The 21292-nt window shown below is 40.2% G+C and overlaps 1 protein-coding gene across 1 annotated transcript; it reads right to left on the reverse strand.

Annotated features, from left to right (window-relative positions):
* Positions 1 to 3341: 3341 nt before the first annotated feature.
* lmbr1l (limb development membrane protein 1-like) lies at positions 3342 to 21115 on the reverse strand. Its single transcript, XM_074682332.1, has 17 exons — positions 20858 to 21115; positions 14478 to 14562; positions 12311 to 12344; positions 11820 to 11959; positions 9722 to 9825; positions 9490 to 9613; positions 9331 to 9399; positions 9170 to 9234; positions 8977 to 9049; positions 8786 to 8872; positions 8617 to 8693; positions 8453 to 8530; positions 6816 to 6889; positions 6525 to 6615; positions 6368 to 6434; positions 5581 to 5742; positions 3342 to 5031 (listed from the first exon to the last, which is right to left on the reverse strand). The coding sequence occupies exons 1-17, from the start codon at positions 20918 to 20920 to the stop codon at positions 4946 to 4948; spliced, it is 1479 nt and encodes a 492-aa protein (XP_074538433.1). The 5' UTR covers positions 20921 to 21115; the 3' UTR covers positions 3342 to 4945.
* Between the last annotated feature and the right edge of the window lie 177 nt (positions 21116 to 21292).

Consider the following 21292-nt stretch of genomic DNA (forward strand, 5'->3'; position numbering starts at 1 on the left):
AAAGGTCACTGAGCCCCCACAGTGACCATGGAAAGGCGTCCTTGTAAGGGAACTTTCCAGAAGATCCCAGGATGTTGTAGGGAGGGGTGGTGAGGCGAAGCTGCATCTTCCTGTCCTTATGATAAACATGGAAGAAGGCAGGAGTTTGGCCTGAGCAGCACAGATGAGAGATATCAAGCTTCTTGACAAATGCAGGGAGCGACTCAATCAAGAAGAGCAACAAACACTTTCATATCTCTTGTCGCCCACACCGTGTCTCTTTTTAAAGCCGTGCAACAGAAGTGATTTTCATCTTACATGAAAGGGAAAGGAAGGAAGTAAACATCTGCTAGTTAGAGATGGAAATAAAGTCATTATTATTGGGTTTTATTTTGGTGGCCCCATCCTCTGGCTTCCTACTGCCTGCCTCTGGTCTTAGCATTTTACTCCCACATCTCAGGATGGGAGTACATGGCCGGGTGAATGCTTTGGTTTCCTGCAAAGCCAAAGCACAGAAAGGGAGAACTTTCCTGCCTGGTTTAGTCTACACAGCTTTTTTTCCCCCCCTTAAGAATGGACGCCTTTACTTTGCACCTGGGCTAGTGAATGTCAAGAATTTCAGAATCAAAATCCCTTTTATTTGCCAAGTGTCTTCAAGAATACAAGGAATTTGACTCCGGTTTAAACTGCACTCTCTCAGTACAATTATTGTGAATAAAAAAACACTAAATGTTACAAAAGTTTAAAAAAAAATAGAGCTTAAGTAGTAGAAAATACAGGGAGGATAATATTGGATAAAGAAATTTGTACAGAGTAGGAAAAAAATGTATACACATTTAAGTTAAAATAGTGCACTTAATAGATGTCAGAGAAAGATTTTTACCTAGTCTGTAACCCTAATTTTCTTCCCCTCTGCAATTTTATGATGACTGGTTGTCACATGTATGCTTTCTTTTTGTGGACAGTGATGGAAACTGACTTGCAAATTTCATCATGAATGATACAGTCATGCAGTCTAACCCTAACTCTTACCCCAAGCATACAAATCCTAACCATAACCCTATCCAGCACTAACCCTTACCCTGAAAAGAGAAAAATGAAACTTTGAGACAATGCTGGTTTGACATTTCAAGTGTTTCTCTTGTCTCTTGGAGCTGAATCAACACTTTGCATGATTGACTTCCTCAGATGGAGGCCATTAAAAGGGCTGGTAGAGGGAAAAGGAAAGTCAATGAGCTGACACATAGCCACCTTCCTCTCTTCTTTCAAACACACACACTGATATACACATATGTCCTTTCTTTCTGCCAACTACTGTGCCGCCCATTTCACTGTCTCCCAGCATGTTATCAGTGCAGGAAAAGGCAGGGTGGTGCATACTGATGTGGTTGCACACTCTGGATGATTCTTGGCCTATGCACTGTAACTGCGTATTTGTACTCGCTTTGCCTTTATAAGAATCCCCCTAACTGCATGTGTTATGTTATTAGCTCCATTTGCACTCCTACAGTAATGTAAAATATCAAAATAAATAAATAAAATCAATTTCTTTATGTTGATCTGTCTTGAATTATTCTCTGAAAAGATCTCAAAAGAGCTGAGGTTGAGGCATTGCTGCACTGAGGTGGACAATGGACTGAATAGGGTGGGACTTCCTGGCCCAGACAAGCAGGTCAAAGGTCAGGTATGATGCTATACATTGTTTTGTTGTCATGACCCAAAATAAGATAACAGGCACTATATAGATTACATACTACAGGCTCAGGAATGTCTCTATTATATTGGATAAGTTTGGCCTCAGAGGTTTCCCGCCCCAAGTTATCCATCCTGTAGGCCTATGCCAGTCAACTGTGTGAAATAAGTGTGCCGTGAGTGTGCACGCAGAACGTCAGGCAGCTATGGCAAACGGACAGTGTGACCCATTATCAGTTGATTAGCGAGCAAGTCTCGCCTTTTCCTGTGAGTGCTTCTGTCTTAGTGAGCGTACAAACAAGGGAATAACAGCTCCTAATGCACTTTGGCATGAACTTCAAACGGCTGACTGTCAGGAAAGCTAATCTGCGTCTTTTTTCCCCCTTCATTCTTATGTTTTGACAATAAAGATAGCCTATCTCATCCCGTTGCAAGCTGCCCGTCTCCCGCCTTGTACCCGATATGGCTGACAACCACTCCAACAGAGTGTGTTACCCAATGGGACTGCTGGGACACTTTGATTGCGACTGCTATCGTCCTTTATATTTTGCTGCAGGGAGAGGTGCTGTCGTTGTGTTTCTCCAACCTAAAACAAAGATCAATGTATGTAAAGTGGATTAACCATGTGAAAATAATAAAATCTACCACCTACGGCAAATACTCTGTGACTAATTTTGCTCAAAGGAAAGAAAGTCTTTACAGCGAGAGATAAAACTCAAATAACTCTGATTGGAATGGACGATGCTTGTTTGTATTTCTCTAGAAAAGGGCTTATGCTTCCTTTTTCTCATTCAGCACATGTCTAAGTGCTACCCTTTGTGTCTCTGCCAAGTCCTGTTCATGGGATAAAAGTGAATAATGCCTCTGAACTGCATTTCTTAGATGTTTTTTGAAACTCTGAATCATCTACCAAAGACCCAACTTGTGACAGCTTCTGTCTGGGTTTGTTCAAAATTAGTCACAAAATCTTTTTCCTAATGTAGGAATCCCACTCACACATGAGTTAAATGTGGCCTTATGTGTCACCTCCTCCAAAGGCAGGCAGGCAGGCTCCAGATGTGCCAGCAATGCTGCAGCAACATTTGTGTTCATTTCCTTTTAGTGAAAGGAAACGCAGAACAAAACAAAACCCAAACCAAATAAGCTTGATAACAGCATCCAACAAAAAAGAACAAGAAATGCAAACAAAAATCAAGCAGGAGAAATTAATCAGAGCTGAGGTTTCCTCTTAAAAAAGGAGAGGAAATGAACAGTAGGCATGAAAAAAGGGATGTAAGAGAGGAGGTGGGTGGGTGTTGAGGACATGAAGGAGCTGAGTGAACGTTGCTTTTCCGCCTGATTTGCTGACTTTTTATCTAGGAGTTACATCGGATGGGGGAAAGCGTGGGCTACGGCTGTAGTGGCGTCTGTGCTGGATGCCGCTGACAGACAGGCCAAAATAAAGCTTTCTTCTTCTGCTGATTAAAGACGTGCAACAAAAGGGTGGGGGGGGTAGAGGGGACAGACGCCCTGACCAGACACACACACACACGCACACATCAGATTAGTCTCAGTGGAGACAGAGTTCATAAAATGTAACAGACATGTAAAAGCATCAAAGAGGAGGGTTACAGTGAGTCACCTTGATGTGTATCGAAAAAGAACACAAACGAGTTAAAAACACATGACCGCTTTTATTGCTTTCTGTTAATGAGGATGATGACGGTTAAAAACTCTGCTCAGAGAACCTAAAAGGTAAACAAACTTTCTAGCTTTGAAAACAGTTGGTAAGATATTTATGTCTCATCCCATTTAACATTTCCATGCGTATTTACTGTTCATGTGATGTAGGGATCCCAACATGCCTATAAATAATGACACAACCCGTTCATAAAAATGGGTGTTCCCAAAAACAAAAAGAAAATTCCCCATTAGAGTGAAATGGATGAACCTCAGAGTGCTCCATGTAAATTAATGACAAGTTGAAGAGGGACTCACAACACAGAGGTTAGTGTTGGGTATAAGAGACACTGTCCCCTGCTGGTCAAACCTACAGCTAATAACCTGCTGATACAGCAGCACAGGCAAACGGTGACGCAGCATCACCCACAGATTTAAGATGAGAATAAGATTCAGCTGATGTACATGATGGATTTAAAGTTCTGAAAGCTGAAAACTTTCACGACACCAGAAAAGACTGCATAGGCGCGTTGTCACATTTGCTTATTAGAAACATCTTGAAATGACTCTAAACATCTTATGTCAACATCACAACAGGTGGAAAAATTCTACACAAAATTTAACAGAAAGCATACAAAAAAAGAAATTACTTTGGGTAGTTTAAAAAGCGGAATGCTGCTTATAAAATATTGCACTTCCCCAAACAAGTTCTTAATAATTCACAGTTTGATTGGTCAAAGGCAGAAGTTCCTCTGATTTGAGTGTCAAATGGCATTCAAAAGTCTTGCATAAGAAAAAGTGTAAAGCTTCCTTTGAGACTATTTTGTAAATCGTGAGTAATCCTCACTCATTATCTGACATCTGCAAAAGTAAAAACCCTGTTTATCAGAAATCACCACAGAAAGTTCTATCAATTCAACACGTAAACTCAGGTCATAAAAGCTCCAACACCGACAGTATCACCTCACTCTCACATTCCCTGTGTAATATTCACAGCGACAGATATACAGGCTTCTCTGAGTCCTTTTCTCCTGCAGCTTCCTCTCACTAACCAACCAAACACTGGAAGAGAATGGACCACATGGAAGTAAGATTCACAATCCTAAAATAGTGTTACAACCTAAGAGAGGAAAGTGCGAGGGGAAAAAAAGGGAGAGCACTCAACCAACCTGAAACAGGAAGAGGAAATTATGTCACAGCTACAATGTAACATTTCAAAATAACTCTGCTGATTTTCCACGTGTGTCAACAGAGAAACGGCAGTTCGCTGGATCCTCTTTTCATCAGGTGTCATGCTTTGAGGGGGATTGCTCGATAAAGTCTGCTACAGCAGGACTGCCGCAATGATTCGAATCCCCTTTCCTCTTGTTCTAGTTATAACCGTGACTCAACTAAATGCTTGAACCAGCATTTTCCATACAGCCATAGAAAGTCACACGATTCAACCCTGATATGTGGGTCACATCAGGAACTTTTACGGGACATCACAGACACTTAAAATTTTCTCCAGTCTCGACGTATGTACCAACAGGCAGAGAGACTGAATCACGAATGCCTTTCATCCAAAAGGTGCAGGTTTGAAGTGGCTCAGGATGGGCAGTGGGAGCTTGAAAAGTCACTGGATTTTAGACAGTCCACTGGCCAGGAGGAGTCTGAAGGGGACCGTGGAGCGTGACACAGTTAGAGGCAGTCTGTGGAGACCTGCAAAAAGGAGAAAAACAGACTATAATCATTCACAATCACAAGGCGGAGCTCTAAACCTGCAATGCTAAGAAAATAGTTTTTAGATGAAATAAAAAGTCTATTAATCACAGAACAAAGGTGAGTTGTGAGCAATGGGAAAGTGCATGAGAGCTGCCATGGTGCACAGATGCTATCTGTACTGTGAGGAAGCCGACTGTGTGTATGTGCGTGTGTGTTGGCGTGTCCATGCTATGAGTGTTGTTTGTGTTTGGTGGAGGGGTAGAGGGTGTGTGTGCTGCGAGGGGTCTAGGGCGGTGAGCTTGAAGGTCCCTAAGGAGACCCGACTCTCCTCATGTCCCTTTACACTTTCCTGAAATAATTGTATTCTTTCTATCTGAGGAAGAGAGACCAGCCCACAGGGAAATGGTGCCAAAGGTGAGAAAACATATGACACAGCTACCCAAGAGCTACAAGTTTTAACACAACTCCAGTCTACAGACACAAATATAACTTTTTTTAAAAGGAGAAGTACTTGACCTCACTTAAAAAACGAAAAAGTAGACTTACCAAAGGCACGGATGAGCTCTCTCTGCACAGCCCAGGTGACTGTCTTGATTAGGGAGGCTGAGGTCAGACCAGCAAACAGCATGTTGTACAGGAAGACGATGTAGAAGTTCCCAAGCCAGTTATACCGACCAAAGTCTCCCAGTAGATCAAAGCGTGTGATCCCTAACACAAAACAAGAGATGGAGGCAAGAGAACATGCTTAACTGGAGGAGGAACAGCTGACGAGAGGCCTTACCTGCTGCTGCTGCAGTCTCCATGGCACATGCACACACACACCCTCTTGTGGCTGTTACTAAAACTACAAGTGAAATGTTGATTCAGCAACTCCCGGTGTCACACAAAATGAGTTGTGGCACTGTTTCCACACAAAGTACCTTACTGTGCATCAAACAACAAACAATCAAAGTAGATTGCCAGGTAGTTGTGCTCATTTCAAAGTGAAGTTTCAGATCACTTTTCTAGATTTCCATGGCCTCCTTTAGGCTGAGTCATCACCATCCACAGGATTACTTTTAAAGATTCTCATTTGGAAGTGATTTATGTTTTCATTAGAGTAATACTTCATGGGACAGCAATGTGGGGTGAATCAACATCATAAGTGTAACTCATTCATTTATGTTATTGAGCCTGAAATTCAATACAAAAAATCATACACCAAGTTAAGTGCTACAACTCGCAATCTTTTGATGAAGAACAAAATTGGCTAATATCTTGAGTTGTGGTGATGAGGGATGTAAATTATGACATGAAATGTTTTAATGATTTTCAGACCATACTGCATTCTTACCAAGTGTGCGTGAAAAGACTGGCAGTGCTGAGCTCAGGATGAGCAGTGAAACACAGTTTGCAATCATCTGAAACAAAAACACAAAAGGTAAACAGATCATAGGAATTTGTGCCTCACTCTGAGCTCAGATACCTGTTAAGTTAAGATGATCAGGTACCTGTGTAAGATTGGTGTCCTGTGCTCGGGGCAGGAGGCCAGTGAAGAGAGGGGAGCTATAAAAGCCCACCACTGAGGACACCATCAGATAGCTGACATTTATTATCAGGAAAACATTCAGGAGGTGATAAAAATAAAAGTGAATTCATCCACCATTTCTGAAAAACTTTTAATAAGCATAGAACAATATCTCATACTGGTCAGATTTTAGGGACAGTCTGAACTCACAGTTCATGTCTGACTCAGCAGCTTGCACACACTCATACAAAAGGTGAAGTGGCTGAAAGGATACAGAATAAGCACAACTTGAACTGCAGCACCCAGTGAGCCGAACATAGAGAAGGAGGCCATCCCGAGGTGAGGGTCCTGCAACACGGGGAGAAAAACATCAGTGTAAATAGCTGATTGCCTGAAACTCAATGGCCCTCATTTATCAATCTTGGTGGGAATTAGCGCCGATCTGGGAGTAAAAAGAAGCTTACAGCAACGTTCACATGTGATTCATGAAACGTGGGTATCAGGGCAAATCACAGTGTGCGACTGATCAGGTACTGATAAACGTGGCAGCTGAAAACAATCGTATTAACGCCCCTAAATATTCAAGGTTCAGATGGCCGAACCCACAGCATTTACGACATGGAGGGATGCATTACGGAAAAAAAGGTAACTTCTCGGTGCTCAAGATCCACAACGCCATAGCAACAGAGGTAGAGAGAAATGACGCCGTGTTGTTTGCCTGCAAGGAAATCACTGTGGTGATTCAGCAGCGTGGATGTGACAAACTAAAATACAGCAGAGTTTTAAACATTTAATTTACACATCTTTCATTTATATCTTAATTTATCAACCCTGATAACTGACTATTAGAAGCCAGAGTATTGTTATTCATTTCCGTTCAGGTCCAGAAACTTGAAAAGTTTGCTTTTAAAAATGTGTTTGAGCTCTGAAAAAAGCTGCAGACTCCAGCCTGAATCTGTCACAGACCAAGGAGGGAGTGGAGCTCTTACCAGGTCTGCGTCAGTTTCAGACAGAAGTGACAGACCAACCTGCACCGTGTCAGATACAGATAATGAAAAGCTTTCAATACTGCAAACTAGTTCATCTAAAAACTGATCTAATTAACTTCATTTGTGGTCGTTTTGGTGCCTGGACAAGATGTGTGTCCATCATGCCCAATTACCCACGGATAGACCGGGGTATAATGATTATTTGCACCACGAGGAGAGCAGGTTGTTTGTGATCCCATAAAATGTGATTCCTGTAAATGAATGCCTTTTGTTATGAAATAGTCACTTTTTTACACACTGTTCATGTTTTTTATGATATAGGAGTGAAATAATCCTCTTCACAGTAAATCCTGTAATCAATATGACTTCCTTAAAAACTCCAAGCTAAAAGTTTGATCCAGCGTCCTCTGAATGTTCTCTGCAGAGACTATATCTTGGACATGACAGTGTATTGAAAACTAATAACAGCCTCACTATTTTTTTTAATAAACTGATAGAGGAAAACACGATTTTTTATATATAGGAATTAGCTGACAGCTCACACTGTTCTTTTATAACGATGTATTATATCAATTGGCAGAAGAAGAGTGAAATGTTAGTAACAGTCTTGGTGTCATATCTGATTCAACGATCTGAATATTGATCTAACAACATCAGTTTTTCTGTCTGAAAATGTTTTGCACTCATGTAATCTAATAACTCTCCTCCATAGACAGATGTCTCTCACTGCATCCTGCTTCCCACTGACATGAAAGTTGTTTACGCGAACTCAGACCTGGCTTGGGATTTGAGCGTACCAGACACCCACGTTCAGATTAATAAAAGACAATCTGTGCCTGGAAATGAGCGTACACCCATTGTTGGGCACATTTGTTAAATGAGGGTCATTAAGTGTGAGAAATGTTTTTGGCAAAATCCTCACCTCCATCCCTCTCGGCATGGCCGTCTCATCCAGGAGCAATTCCAACACATTGAAGCAAACCATCAGCACACACATCACCTGGAAGAAATAAGTGATAACGATTAGCTGTGTTTATAGAAGGGAGCTAAAACAGCCATTTAAAGAATCAGTAAGTAAGTCTATACCGTCAGAGCAAGGAGCACCAGCATTGCCAGAGGATAGCCCAAGTTTCTCTGCCAAGGGGACGCTTTCCTGCGTGTTTCTGTCAGGAATAAGAAAACTCATAAATGAGTGTAAAAAGACACGTGACAATGTTATTGTTGAGCAGAGAGCAGCTTGCAAAGTCAGTCTTACCCAGGGCAACACGCTTGCTCCGGACAGCTTGATACTCTTTCTTCATCACTTCCAAATTTAGCTTTACCCAGCATGATGTACGGCTGCCTACATTTAGACGGAGCACATTGTAGACACAAAAGGTCAATAAATCAGCCTCAAAGTGAACATTATAATATGGAAATGGACTTTGTTCACAGTGCTGCACTCACAGTTTAGCTTTCTGGAGAGGGCGTCCTCCTCAAATGTAGCGCAGTTCAAAGTTTCATCAACATCTTCCAACAGCTGGAGGAAATTGAGAGATCAATTTGAGAACCACGGTACACAGTCATAGAGACACAATGACAGGAAAGGCTGATTTAGATTCAGTTGGATTGTTTTTTAATTATTAAGTTGATGACTGACCCGGGGTTTGACCAGTAGGCTGCCAGTCACGCTGAACATTCGAGACAAGCCAAAGGGAGTGCACACTGAGGATGGAAATATACAGGTGGTGACTGAAAAGTTGCATTTACTTAGTGCCAAGTATTGAGCTGATCATTTCATTGTAATTGAGATTTACTTACACAAGAGCATTACCACTCCAAACAGAGAGATACCAGAGTACAGGTAGGGAAGGTAATACTCCCACAGGTCTGAAATTCATAAGAGGGTGTAAGTGGTTTTATTAAGACTGTAAAACCGTTTATTCATTGAAGGATACCAGTATCATACGTGTGACTCACCGTAGAGACTTTTCCTGGCTACGTTGTCATGGAGGAGGGCTGATGCAACCCACACAATGCCCAGCACCAGCAGAGCCAGCAGCAAAAGCAACACAACTGCTTCATAAACTCTTGCCATTACCCCCTTTGAAAACAAAAAAGATACTCAACCATCTAATGATAAACTGAGAGTCTTTTGTAAAAAGTTTTCCTGTGTTGGGATGTTACTGTGAAGGGATTTCAAAAGGCGTACCTTTTTGGATCCAGCAAATCCTTCAGATTCAGTGAAGAAGTATGCAAAGGGCATGAGGAAGACGAGGGACAAGTTGGAGAAAAGGAAAACAAGGTTCCACAATCCTGAAGAGAAAGAGAAATATATCAAACACAGAAGTTTTAAGAACAAAAATCTCTTAAAATCACAGAGAGGCATTTTGCGAGTACCGCTGTCCTCCACTGTGAGGTGTAGTCCTTCCATACAGTGGAGCAGGACCAAACTGACCATGTATTACGACAAAAAAATAACTTATGACTTCTTAAAGAGACAAACGTCTAAAGTTATGTTTAAATGCAGTCATTAACCTTTCATATTCAGAATATTAGCAATAACCCAGTTGCGCATGGCCATGTTAACACCAATAACCCTTTTTAGAAACCAGTAAAGTGCTCATGTTCCAGTTTTCAAAAACCTGAAAATCACCCCTGGGTTACTCCTTTTCTAACCCAAATATTTGGTCATGTATACGCCTATCAGGATATCCCCATCTAAATCAACATTAATTTATGTTTTGCGCATGTTCTGTTCGCAAGGAATCTTGGTCTTTTGAGTACAGGAAGTCTGCCGTGCTGCTGCTGCTGTTATTGTCGTTGATGTTGGTGCTATTGATACAGAAAAAAAGAAGCGGAAATGATACACATTGACATTGACACACATGCATCATGTTTTGATCAGGGTACCATGGAAACCAGGGCTGAACAATTAATCAAATTTAAAACGACATCCCAATGTAAGACAATTCAATTTTCAAATCGCAAATGCTGCAATTAAAAAAAAAAGAAAAAAAATGCATTTTAATATGCATTTTCTTTAGTTTGTGTTTTGTTACTGATGAGAGATCAGCAAGATTTTTAGACAATTTCTATTTAAATTTATGTTCACACAGTAATCCTTCTTCATTTCATAAAAAAGTGCGCTTGACATGTTGAAATATTTCAGTGGTTGAGCCAGAAATTTGGTCTTATTAACAATTCTGCACCTTATTTTTTGTGAGATACATGGAAGAGAGGATTCATATTTATTTTTTATTTCATTGTTCATACCAGGCCTGTCGTTCTGCAGCGCTCTTTTTCTCCTTTTCTGATTTTATTTAAGGAAATTTATCATAATTTTATTACACGTCTACATGGCTTGAAGTTAAATCAGTCAATATTCAACTGTGATTGTAATAGTTAAATCAAGATGTGTTATTCTTATCAATTCATACTTCAATTCATCTCATTTCATCATAACACGCAGGTTGGTACTAGTATTCTTTGTTGTGTTGGTCATACTATAGAACGGCGTATTGCTTGTGTTCAGTAAATAATGTAGAAGATAACCCCCCCCCTCCGATAAAAAATGGCATGCTAAATTGCAATTGCAATATTGGTCCAAAAAAAACGCAATTAGATTTTTTTCTGAAATCGTTCAGCCCTAACAGGATGAACCCTGTTTTCTCACGCATGTAAACAGGTTATTCAGAATGTTTAAGAAACCCGAATATTGACTTTAACCCAAATATTGACTGCATGTAAACATAGCCAATGTTACAACCCCAGTCATGTAGGTTTTGTTGTGTGTGTTAGCATTTGTTTTGTAGTGGAAGCTTGTTTAATGTTATTTAACAATTTGTTAAATCCTTTCCTTTTACGTATACTAAATTCCATTCCTCTATATCCTGGGTTCAATTTTTGTTACTTCTGTTTATAATACCTTTAATCATCTTTAGGGTTGTAACGGTCAAAGATTTGATTCTAACTAAAGGCCTGGTTAACTCTTTAGTCTTGGAAACTATCGACTTTTCCAGTTAGATCATTTAAATGTGTTACAGTAAATAAAAATTGCTGTTATTGGAGGGACCGGATGAGGTAAACAGCAGGTGGTGAACAGTTGGACCATTACTAGAAATACATGCAAGGTCACACTGATGTGTCTATAATAGTGATCTGTTTGGACACAGGCCTGTATTGTATTGATTTGGAGCTTATTACCAGTGATCCTCATTTAAACTGAGCTAGTTGCACAATGTAATGCCCTCTGGATCTTTTAAAGTCATCAGCTGTTTGGTGTTGTGGATGAATTAAAAAAAAAGTACCACGAATAAGAGATCCATTGAGCCACTGCATGTAGTAGCTTTGTGGGAAGGTAAGCAGAACCTCATTGGATAAAATGGAGATGGGGAGGAGGAGAACGGCACAGACTGCGACTGACAGGGTGAATGTGCACATCCACAGCCTGCAAAAGGAAGAAACACAAGCAATCAGTGAAGTCCCATTTGTGAATAATGTTTATAAACCTGATCCTGAATCACATTCTGGGTGAAAGGCTAGAGTGACCCAGGACGAGGTAATCCAGTGCCAGCGTGTAGGGACAAAGGGCGCGGTGACACTGGTGTTCCCTCATCCCAACAAACGAGCAAATAACAACACAGGTGCAGAAAAGACAGAGTGATAAATCCACAGAAGAGCGGCTTCAGGGCGCTACACATGTCAGGTTAACGTGAGGTATTCACACAGACACTAATCATGGTGAGAGAGTGAACACAGATTCCTGTGGGTCGGTCAATCATTACAAGTTTTCACTTACGCAATTTTGTTGACAGTGGCATCTTCAGAATCATCTGAAAGAGGGAGGAAAAATATGATTAAAGATGTTATACAACAGATTAAGACTTATTGGTTTAACATCTGTGGGGTTTCAACCAACAAAACCAACTTATTTTCTGTGACTACTCAATAGAGAAGCCTTAAAGACAAATAATTCAAAGGGCAAACAGGTTAAGAGTTGAAATGTAAACATACAACTGTGAAAACATCAGCACACACCGAGAACACAGTGCACATCAAAACTCAGGACAAATTTTAGCCAGGGTTAGTTTGAGACCCAAAAATAAAAATAACTCCTTTTTTCATGAATGTTTTTGACTGTGCCTGCCCTTCTCCACCTACTCATATTTTCTTCTTTTGCTACCACTACTTATTTAGGCTTTAGTTTGCTCTTTTTTGTACACTTTTGTGTAGGTGTGTATTTATTTGACTCTTGTTGGTGTAAATGTGAGCCTGCCCCCAAAGGCTCGGAGAGATTAAATAAAGGTAGAATGGATAAAAGCGTCTGTTGTTTTTAGAAAGGTAAAAGATGGGTGCACTACAGCAAAGATACTGTGTATATGTATGAGAAACCTGTGGTGGGAGCCCATGTGAGGAGGAGTGAAGTTTCTCTGGCAAGTATGGACTGAATGAAGGGAGCTCATGTTAGGAACAACATGTTCAGTAAGACCCTCATAAGAAGAGAATTTGGTGTGAGGAGAATGACGCAGTATGAGTGCCAGAGAGAACAACACCCTGATAGTGTTACTCTACAGTCCAAATACTTCCTAAATCTCTCAGAATCTGTTAAGTTTTAGTCAACGTGCAGCTGTTGTTTTCTTTAACTCTGCATGACACTGAAACTTCTTTTTGTGCAAAGTTTGGCAAAGGTTTTAAAGATGAAGTCAAGCCTTAGGGTTAAAAACCAGTTCTAGGCTTTGAAGAGTCAAAAACAACTCTGTCAAAATATTGCACAATCATCATTTAGCTAGAGGGCACAACTGCTCTGCTGTTTCTGATGCACAGACAACATCTACAAGAGGCACATGCACAGCAGGTTTCCCCCTTTAAAAATTAATGACATAACAAAGGAAAAAAAAACTGCTGTCCCTCAGATTCCAACCTAAGAGAGCATGCAAGTCAGAAATCCAACATCTGGATTCAATTGTGTAGTTATTGGATTTATTATGTAATGGTTTGGCAGTCAAACTGCAGAATGTGGAACTTATTTGAGGTCCTCAATTAAATATAAAGTTGTTCCTTAAAATTTAAGAAAACAGACACATTTTACATAGAAATGCATTAGGGTAGTTCAACTGATGAAAAAAAAAGAAAAGTCAGCTATCAACTTTGAAACTGCAGTTACAAACATACTTTCAACATGTTCTTCAGACAGCACTAGTGTCTGAAACTGAGGAAAGTCAGATTTTCTGTGGGGTGTATCATGTATGCTTGTAGGAAAGAGCTCCTTAAACGTGTTTTCAGCTAACTGGAGGGGCCCTGAAGCTACGAGTCAAAAGTGAACCTCTGTTTGTCTTGTAACAACATTCTTGACCACCCCTCCACCACCCTGATCCATAGAGACACTGCTTGAGGAGGTGGTTATGTTACATAACATGCCTTCTGCACCTCTGGACTGCGACAGTCAAGGTCCACAGCCCTGGGTTGAGAGTTGTACGCCCGGGCTTTGTTTACATGTATACAAGCAGACAAGATGGCAATGGTTTAAATCCAAAACATAGATGTCTTGGGAAATCTCTTTGCCTTTCAACTATTAATACATAAGTTTAATACTTAGTGCACTATACTTATGCAATGACTGGGGTTTGTGAAAAGGCAAAATTTACCTTGACTGCAGTATAAACTACAGAGCTTCAGTGATGCTTCAATCAGATGATATCACCCCACGACTTTCTTTAGCTGAGCAGACTTGATATTCACAATACTACAGGGAGTTTCAGAGCAGCACCTGTTCTTGCTTGAAAAATGCGGCCTACATACCGTGTGGTTAAAAAAAAAAAACCTGTATGCTGTCTCTAAGCTTGTCAACGCCATCAATTCCCCTCCCGGCAATTCTCCATTCTAAGCCTCTGATGCGACTCTTTCTCACAGAGTAGTCTTTGTGTGGTGCACCCTTTAAAATCCAAGAGAGTAGCTCTCAAACTTACCCGTGACAAACTCTGCAGCTTTCCTGAAGTGGGTTAGTATGAGGTAGGAGACCATGTAAAGACACGCAAACAGGAGTACACAGATCTGCAGAGAGAAAGGAAACAAAACTTGTGTTTGACTCTTTCACATTTCATAGTTGGAGGAAATGGATAAAAAGTGGTTTCTTGTATTAGTAGCTGACTGTGTTGAAAAACTGTTCTGTCCTGTCTTTTTTTAGGTTGGCTCTCAGCATACACAAACAACAGGTTGCGAGTTGAAAAAACTGCAAGCTGCCTAGATGTTTTGAAAAAGAAAAGAGTGGCAGATGGAGTCTGAAGATGACCAGTTTATTCCCACAGAGAGCAAAATAGGGGACAGTGATAAACTAGGAGGGATTAATACGACTGACAGCTCCCCCTTACTGGGTGTGACCATCATTATCCGACATAACACTTAACCTACCAGCAAATTTAGGCTTAACCCATATTCACTCAGCAATCTGTTGTCTGATCTCAACATATGACCCCTTAAACAGAAACTCATCCCTCAGATGAATTCTGTTTCTGTACACTCCATTCAGCTTGCTTCAGTTAGTCAATGCTCATACACACAGAAGAACGCCAAAACCCGACGTGACTCAAATGTTTGGACCTTCCAGGAGAAAACAAGTGACGTCACAGCCAAAAAAACAAAAAACAAAAGGCCACATCCTTAAAAATGCTGTCAATGTGTTTTAAGAATTAGAAAAATAAGTGACAGAGAACACAAGTAATACCCTCTGTCACAGCATGATAGACTTTAAGAATACAAAGTTCCCAAGGCTGTGGTGTTTTTTTTGTACAACAGTTAACATAAGAGTTCCCTGGACTAACTTAACATGTCTGCTGTAAGACTAAAACAAATGCAAAGGCTGTTTTTCTTTCCTGTGAAAATGGCTAAAAACAGCTAATGAAATTTGTGTAAGTCCAATCACCAACTCTTTCGGAAGACAAGGGTACATGATGTCGAAATGACCCTGTGGTAGTCCCTGTGACATTTACAAAGCTTACGCTCTGGTGACAGATTGCACCATCATATGACTTCCATGTGTTATTGGACAGATTCATTGCATCAGCTAAAGAGTGGAAAGAAGATGCTCTACCTGACATGAACAAAGACTGCACCAATCCCAAACCAGTTGCATGATGTAGATTTCCTCCCCACTGATCGTTGGCTTGCAGTGAATTTTCCTGAACATAACCTGCTGCAGTTACACATCAGATCACCCCTAACTTTTTCTGAGGAGTGTCACAATAAGGCTGTCAGGATAACATCTTCTTCGAGTGAAACACTAAATTGTGAAACCGTGTTTCACAACTAGAAATCAAAGAAGAGACTGATATGGATTCAGCCTTTGTTTAGGATGTATGCCTTCTTAAGCTAGGAGTGTGAAAACCACTGGGTCACCAAAATAATTAAAATTCGTCTTCTACGGATTAATATTGTCTGATATTAATTTTCAAGTTCGGTCATTCGTTAACAGAGAGATCAAGTGTACCATAGTGTCGGGCTGACAGATGGGGTGATTATGTTTTAAGACAAATACATTGTTCAAACGTTTCTGAGTGGTGGCTCGCAGGGAGTCTGGTAAGAGGGGCAGGATGTTTCATTTGTTCCTGAGGGGAGAACATCAACAGAGAGATTTTTTGGAAAATGACAGAAATGTGACAACAGACTTATGACCACAAAAGAAGTGTCATGATGCTGACAAGGGCATCAAGAGTGCAATGAAAACTGAAGTACTAAACTCTACTGAAGTTATACAGGCCTCTATGTGAACATCAATACAATACATGGACCCAAAACAACAGAGACCCTTAGGTCCGTTTAGGGATGGGTACCTTTCACATTTGAAACGATACGGTACCGATGCCCTGTACCTGGCATTCGGTACTGGTACTCAGCGGTACCAATTTTCGGTACTTTTTTGTGTTTCTGAGGTAATAAATACCAATTTGTTTAGTAATAAGATTTTTTTTTTTGACTACACATATTTATTCTTCATTGAATAACCTTGCAATGCTGTGTTCATGTCCAGCATGGAAAATTGGCTACCCTTTCACTCCCTCACAGTAACAAGTATGCATTTAGATACCTAAATATGGTACCTTTTGATTTTACATGAACCGGTACCCGGTACTTTTGACAGATTACGGTCGGTACCTATAAAAGTACCTCATTTGGTACCCATCCCTAGGTCTGTTTCTGTATCGAAAGACTGTATTTCTTTGTTTCACCCCCCAAAAAGCATAACAGGGTGTTTCAAATGAGATAATAGGATCCCTTGGACACAGCAGAATAACAAATAACCCCACCTCAACACACACCCTCTCTTTGTATTTGTTCCCTGTATGTCTTGTATTCTCAAATGCATTTAATTCACATTTTGTTCCAAACTAACACAAAAGTTAATCCTTAAGAATTTGCATTTTTCATTTTGTTAACAGGAATGTTAATTTGTCACACACACACGCTGCCTCACATACCAATTATAGCCTGTTTAACTAATCTGCTTAGTCTGCAAAATTGTTTGATCAATTCTGCCTTGTTTCGCAAAAGCTTGCAAGGGTTTATCCGAAAACCCTCCAAAAAAGAAGTGGTGAACAAAGAATGTGTATTTGGTGAGAAATAGGTGGCGTGGCAGATTAACACCCATGTAGACCACAAGTATACAAACACGTGCTCATTGGCAAAGCTGGGAGCTGCCAGCACACAACAAGCCACTGAAAAGAAGGTTTAACGTAGCCCTCAGTACAGAGAGGCATCTTTGTATTGAATGGAGAGTCCAAGGGCCAGGAGTTCAGGCTGAGTGTTTAAAATTCGCTCTGTTACCTAAACATCATTGTGCTGATTCAGGCACAAAACAATGTCTCTGATGTTTTCACATCTTGCCTAATCTTGCAGCTTTTGCACCGATTCAAAGAAGCAGGAGGTTGGCAGTGGCACAGTAAATCCCCTGGAAATGTCAAGTGAACTCCCTCCCTCAGAGTGGGCTAATTCAGGGGCACCCAGCCTCTTGTCCAGCTGAACACGTTCAGAGCAAAACATGATATTCTTTGTTTACAAGTAAGAGGATAGATTAGGCAAGACTTATTCTAGATTTATTGACCAGCCAGAAATAACTTAAAATGTTTCATGGGCAAAGCCATCCTAATCCAAGAGCGGACAGGCAAGAAGTTTGATCATGGTACTGGAATGTGTGAGCAAATATTTGATAACTCAGTTGTACATGCAACTGAGTGAGGTAGTCTGTTCTCTAGAAAAGATATTAAATGACTTCAGAACCAATGTGCTTGGATTGCAACCTTAAACCACAGCCGTTTTATAACCTTTGCTTTAAGAGACAACAACAAGGCGAATAACTATGATCAAATAAAATGACAGACACTTAATGCCTGTTTTTTTAAAGATACTGCAGAAAGTGACTGTAAACACAAAGTATACTCGTCTTAAAGTGCTCTGAAGCTTGCATAATACCCAAACATGTCTCCTCTTTGTGCAGGTGTGTTAATGTGGGAGGATGAAGGCTGTTCCACTTCTTTATTTATCATGAGCTTTTATTCTGCAGATCATTGATCCTTCTTCATCCCTCCAGGCACAGGGTGTAGGCTCTGGGTGTGTACTCCAAGCTCTACTGTTTATCTCATCTCTTGTGGGTAATATCTGTAATCTATCTGGCTACACTTGCCTGATGTGACCAAATCAAATGGTTCACAGTGTTTGCACCAACAGTTTCCCAGTATTTGAACAGGTAATTTCCTTGCCTGACACACTGCAGGTTGCTCAAATAATGTTAGAAATTGAGACCAACACAGATATGTGTCTTCCAAATAAGGCGAGAACTGATTTGTAAAGAAACACTGTTAACATGATCAAAACGCCTCTCAAGCTCAAAGTTTTTCCATTGTTCTGTCCTGCAACAACAAACTAAATTGAGTAGCATTATTATGTAAATGAGCTCTGATGTCCCCTGGCCACTGAGATTACTGCAGGCCTGGCCTTTGCAAAGTCACGTGACTCTAGAGCAGGAAGCCCAGACTGTCTCAATAACATTGTATTTTAATGCACACACTACTTTGTTTTCCAAATATTTTTTAATCCAAAGACCTTTGAGCAGATCCCAAAAACGTCTGGATACAATGAGGCAACTAGAAAAGAAACAAACATGAGAACATGAATTTGTTCAGGGCTGACGTTTTAGATCAGTGTCTTGTATAGGATATAGTGTTTTAGATGAGCCTTCCTTTAATGTTGAAGAGTCTTAAGAGAAGCCTAGTTTTTAGGGATGCACAATATTATCGGCTAAATATCGGTATCAGCTGATAAAAGCTTAAAAACACGTTTATCGTATCCGCAGATATGAAAATTCCTGCGGATAGTCACAGCCGATAAGGTGCTATTCAGTTAGGATTATTATTATTTTCCATCTGAAAAATAAGCTCCTTAAATAAAATGTAGCACTTCATTTATTTGCACTGCAGAGCTCTGTGTCTGTCACCAGGTTGTTACAGTGGCTCTAAAATAATCAAATGCAACTTGGTTATGTTTAAAAATGCATTGTACATTTAAAGTTCATGTGATGTAAAGAAATTATTTTTCTGTATTTCAATACTGAATGTCATGAGTTTGAAAAAATAATACATTTCTTATTTATGGTAAAATCAAATGTTTTTTGTCTTGTATTATGTGTGTTTCTTAAACAAATAAGACCGTCACATTAAGAGTAACATATAAATTCCAGTACAGGATAGACTTAGCTTTCTTTACAGTGAAAAAAACAAACAAACTTGTGATTATCGGTATCGGTATCGGCCAAAAGGGGTTTCGATATATCGGCATATCAGATATCGGCAAAAATCCAATATCGTGCATTCCTACTAGTTTTGCATTTGGAGAGTCCCTAAAACAAGTACTTACAATGTTTTAATACTTAGCCCAATTATTTACTTAGAAAAGTTACATTACTTTGCAGGTTTGACTTTTTGCTTACATGCTTTGTATCAAAAGCAGTTTAAGTGGGAATGTAATATTTAAAGAACACACTATTTATATTTATCACTCTGGATGTTGCATATTTTCATCAAAACTGTAAGCTTAGATCTTAAGTATCTGTACATCTCTTCTGTCAATATGATAGATTTGTGTAGCTGTAATCAAAATCAAAAAGAACCTGTCAGCAATCCGGGCTCATATTCTTGAATTCTAAATGAGATTATCGATGACAGGCTAAGCCTGAAGCCCTAGAGACGAAGGGCCAGATGATCAGCATGAGTGAGTGGGTGCGCTGAGAAGTGATGCTGAGCGTGGTCAGCCATAGGCTTGAGAAGAGCATGTCTTAACAGCATTAGGTCAATAGCAGAAAGGGACGATGACATTTTAACAACATGGGCCTTTTATAGGGCAGTAAATAGTACTTCAGTAGTAGTATTTCAATGTAGAGTGTAGAGAACAGTATCAGAGCCCTGAAAGTGGAAAACTGGAATATTACAGGGTATGACCTTTTTGAAATGCAATAATGCAGAAAATGCCAGCAAACAGTCTGTTGGCCTGATCTACACAGCTTGTTTCATCATCTCCTACTGTACTATTACTTTTTGGACTTTATTTTGTCTTATCTATGTACAGTTAAGCAAAACCAGGACAAAATGATAAGTCAAACCCCTGTTCTGAAGAAGTACCTAACATGTGTAGCCTAGTTTGTCATTGCTGCATATGGTACATGTTATCAGTAATATCTCTGGTACTATGTGGAAAACTGTCAAAGAGATCTGGCTGTACTGTAAGGGTCTAAGGTCAAGATCCATGTGTCATGCTGTAACTTAGCCGATCTTTCTGTACAGTCTGAAGTACAACTGGCCCTCAATGTTAAGCGTCAATCGCTGCGAAAAAAAACAGCACGTATCATCACTGGTGTAGTAAAACTAAAAATTGTGAAGCAGAAAGATTAGTACTATGATAAAGAATGATAGTGTGAGACCAGGAGGATTCAACGGATGTACTCCACTCAGATGCTGAGTAAGTTGTTTGATGTTCTTGTGCATAATGACCGGCTGTATCTGTGCGATAATTAACGTCCAGAAGAACAGCTGGCTTCAACTGCAAGAAAGAGCTCATTTCAAACAGTCAATACCCAAAAGATACGTTGAAACTTCTGTTATGGGTACTTTGGTAGATGTTGAAATGTTTAACTTTGGCAAATGACATTAAAGGGTTAAACTAACGATTGGACACAAAAACAAAATGAGCAAGTTGCTAATTTATTAACGAAGTGAAAACATTTGGCCCACTTCTCATGTGACTGTTACAGGCGACCCTCATATGCATATTAACCGACGGTTTACAATAGCGCAGCGTTACTTACTATTGTCTCCCTCACACGGTTGTGGAAAAGTTGCTCTCTAACCGACACGTCCTCCGTTTCCATTCTCCAAAACCATAACCGTATCCTCAGGCTTAGAGACGCTGGTGTGACTGGGAAAATGTTAGCAAGTTATTAAAACACGGGTCATTTTCTTAGTACCGCCGTGGCAGCGTACATGGTTAACCCCCGCTGTATTACATCGGTAAAGCTCGGCTGCTGCTTCACTCAGCTCTGATAACACAGGAAGGAGGGGCCTGAAGGGGGCGGGGCCACAGAGGAGAGGAAGGCCGGGGAGCCGGACAGGTAGCTGGGTGTCAGTCATCACAACAATTATTAGTTTAGCGTCATCATTCTATCCATGTCATTCATGTACAAAGGTGTGTATACATATTAAACATACCAGGGAGGCTAATAAAGGGTTAGACTGTTCATGAC

Source organism: Halichoeres trimaculatus, unplaced genomic scaffold (genome assembly GCF_033239565.1).
Source record: "Halichoeres trimaculatus isolate MK-OKI-2021-1 unplaced genomic scaffold, fHalTri1.1 fHalTri1_scaffold_11, whole genome shotgun sequence".
Lineage (NCBI taxonomy): Eukaryota > Metazoa > Chordata > Actinopteri > Labriformes > Labridae > Halichoeres > Halichoeres trimaculatus.

What these genes read in the sequence shown, in the direction of transcription:
- lmbr1l (XM_074682332.1), bottom strand. Translation starts at nt 20,920, where the DNA reads ATGGAAACGGAGGACGTGTCGGTTAGAGAGCAACTTTTCCACAACCGT. An exon ending in ACCGTGTGAGGGAGACAATA is followed by an intron (nt 14,563 to 20,857) that starts GTAAGTAACGCT and finishes TTCTCTCTGCAG; the next exon opens with ATCTGTGTACTCCTGTTTGC. An exon ending in GCCACTGTCAACAAAATTGC is followed by an intron (nt 11,960 to 12,310) that starts GTAAGTGAAAAC and finishes TTCCTTTTGCAG; the next exon opens with GCTGTGGATGTGCACATTCA.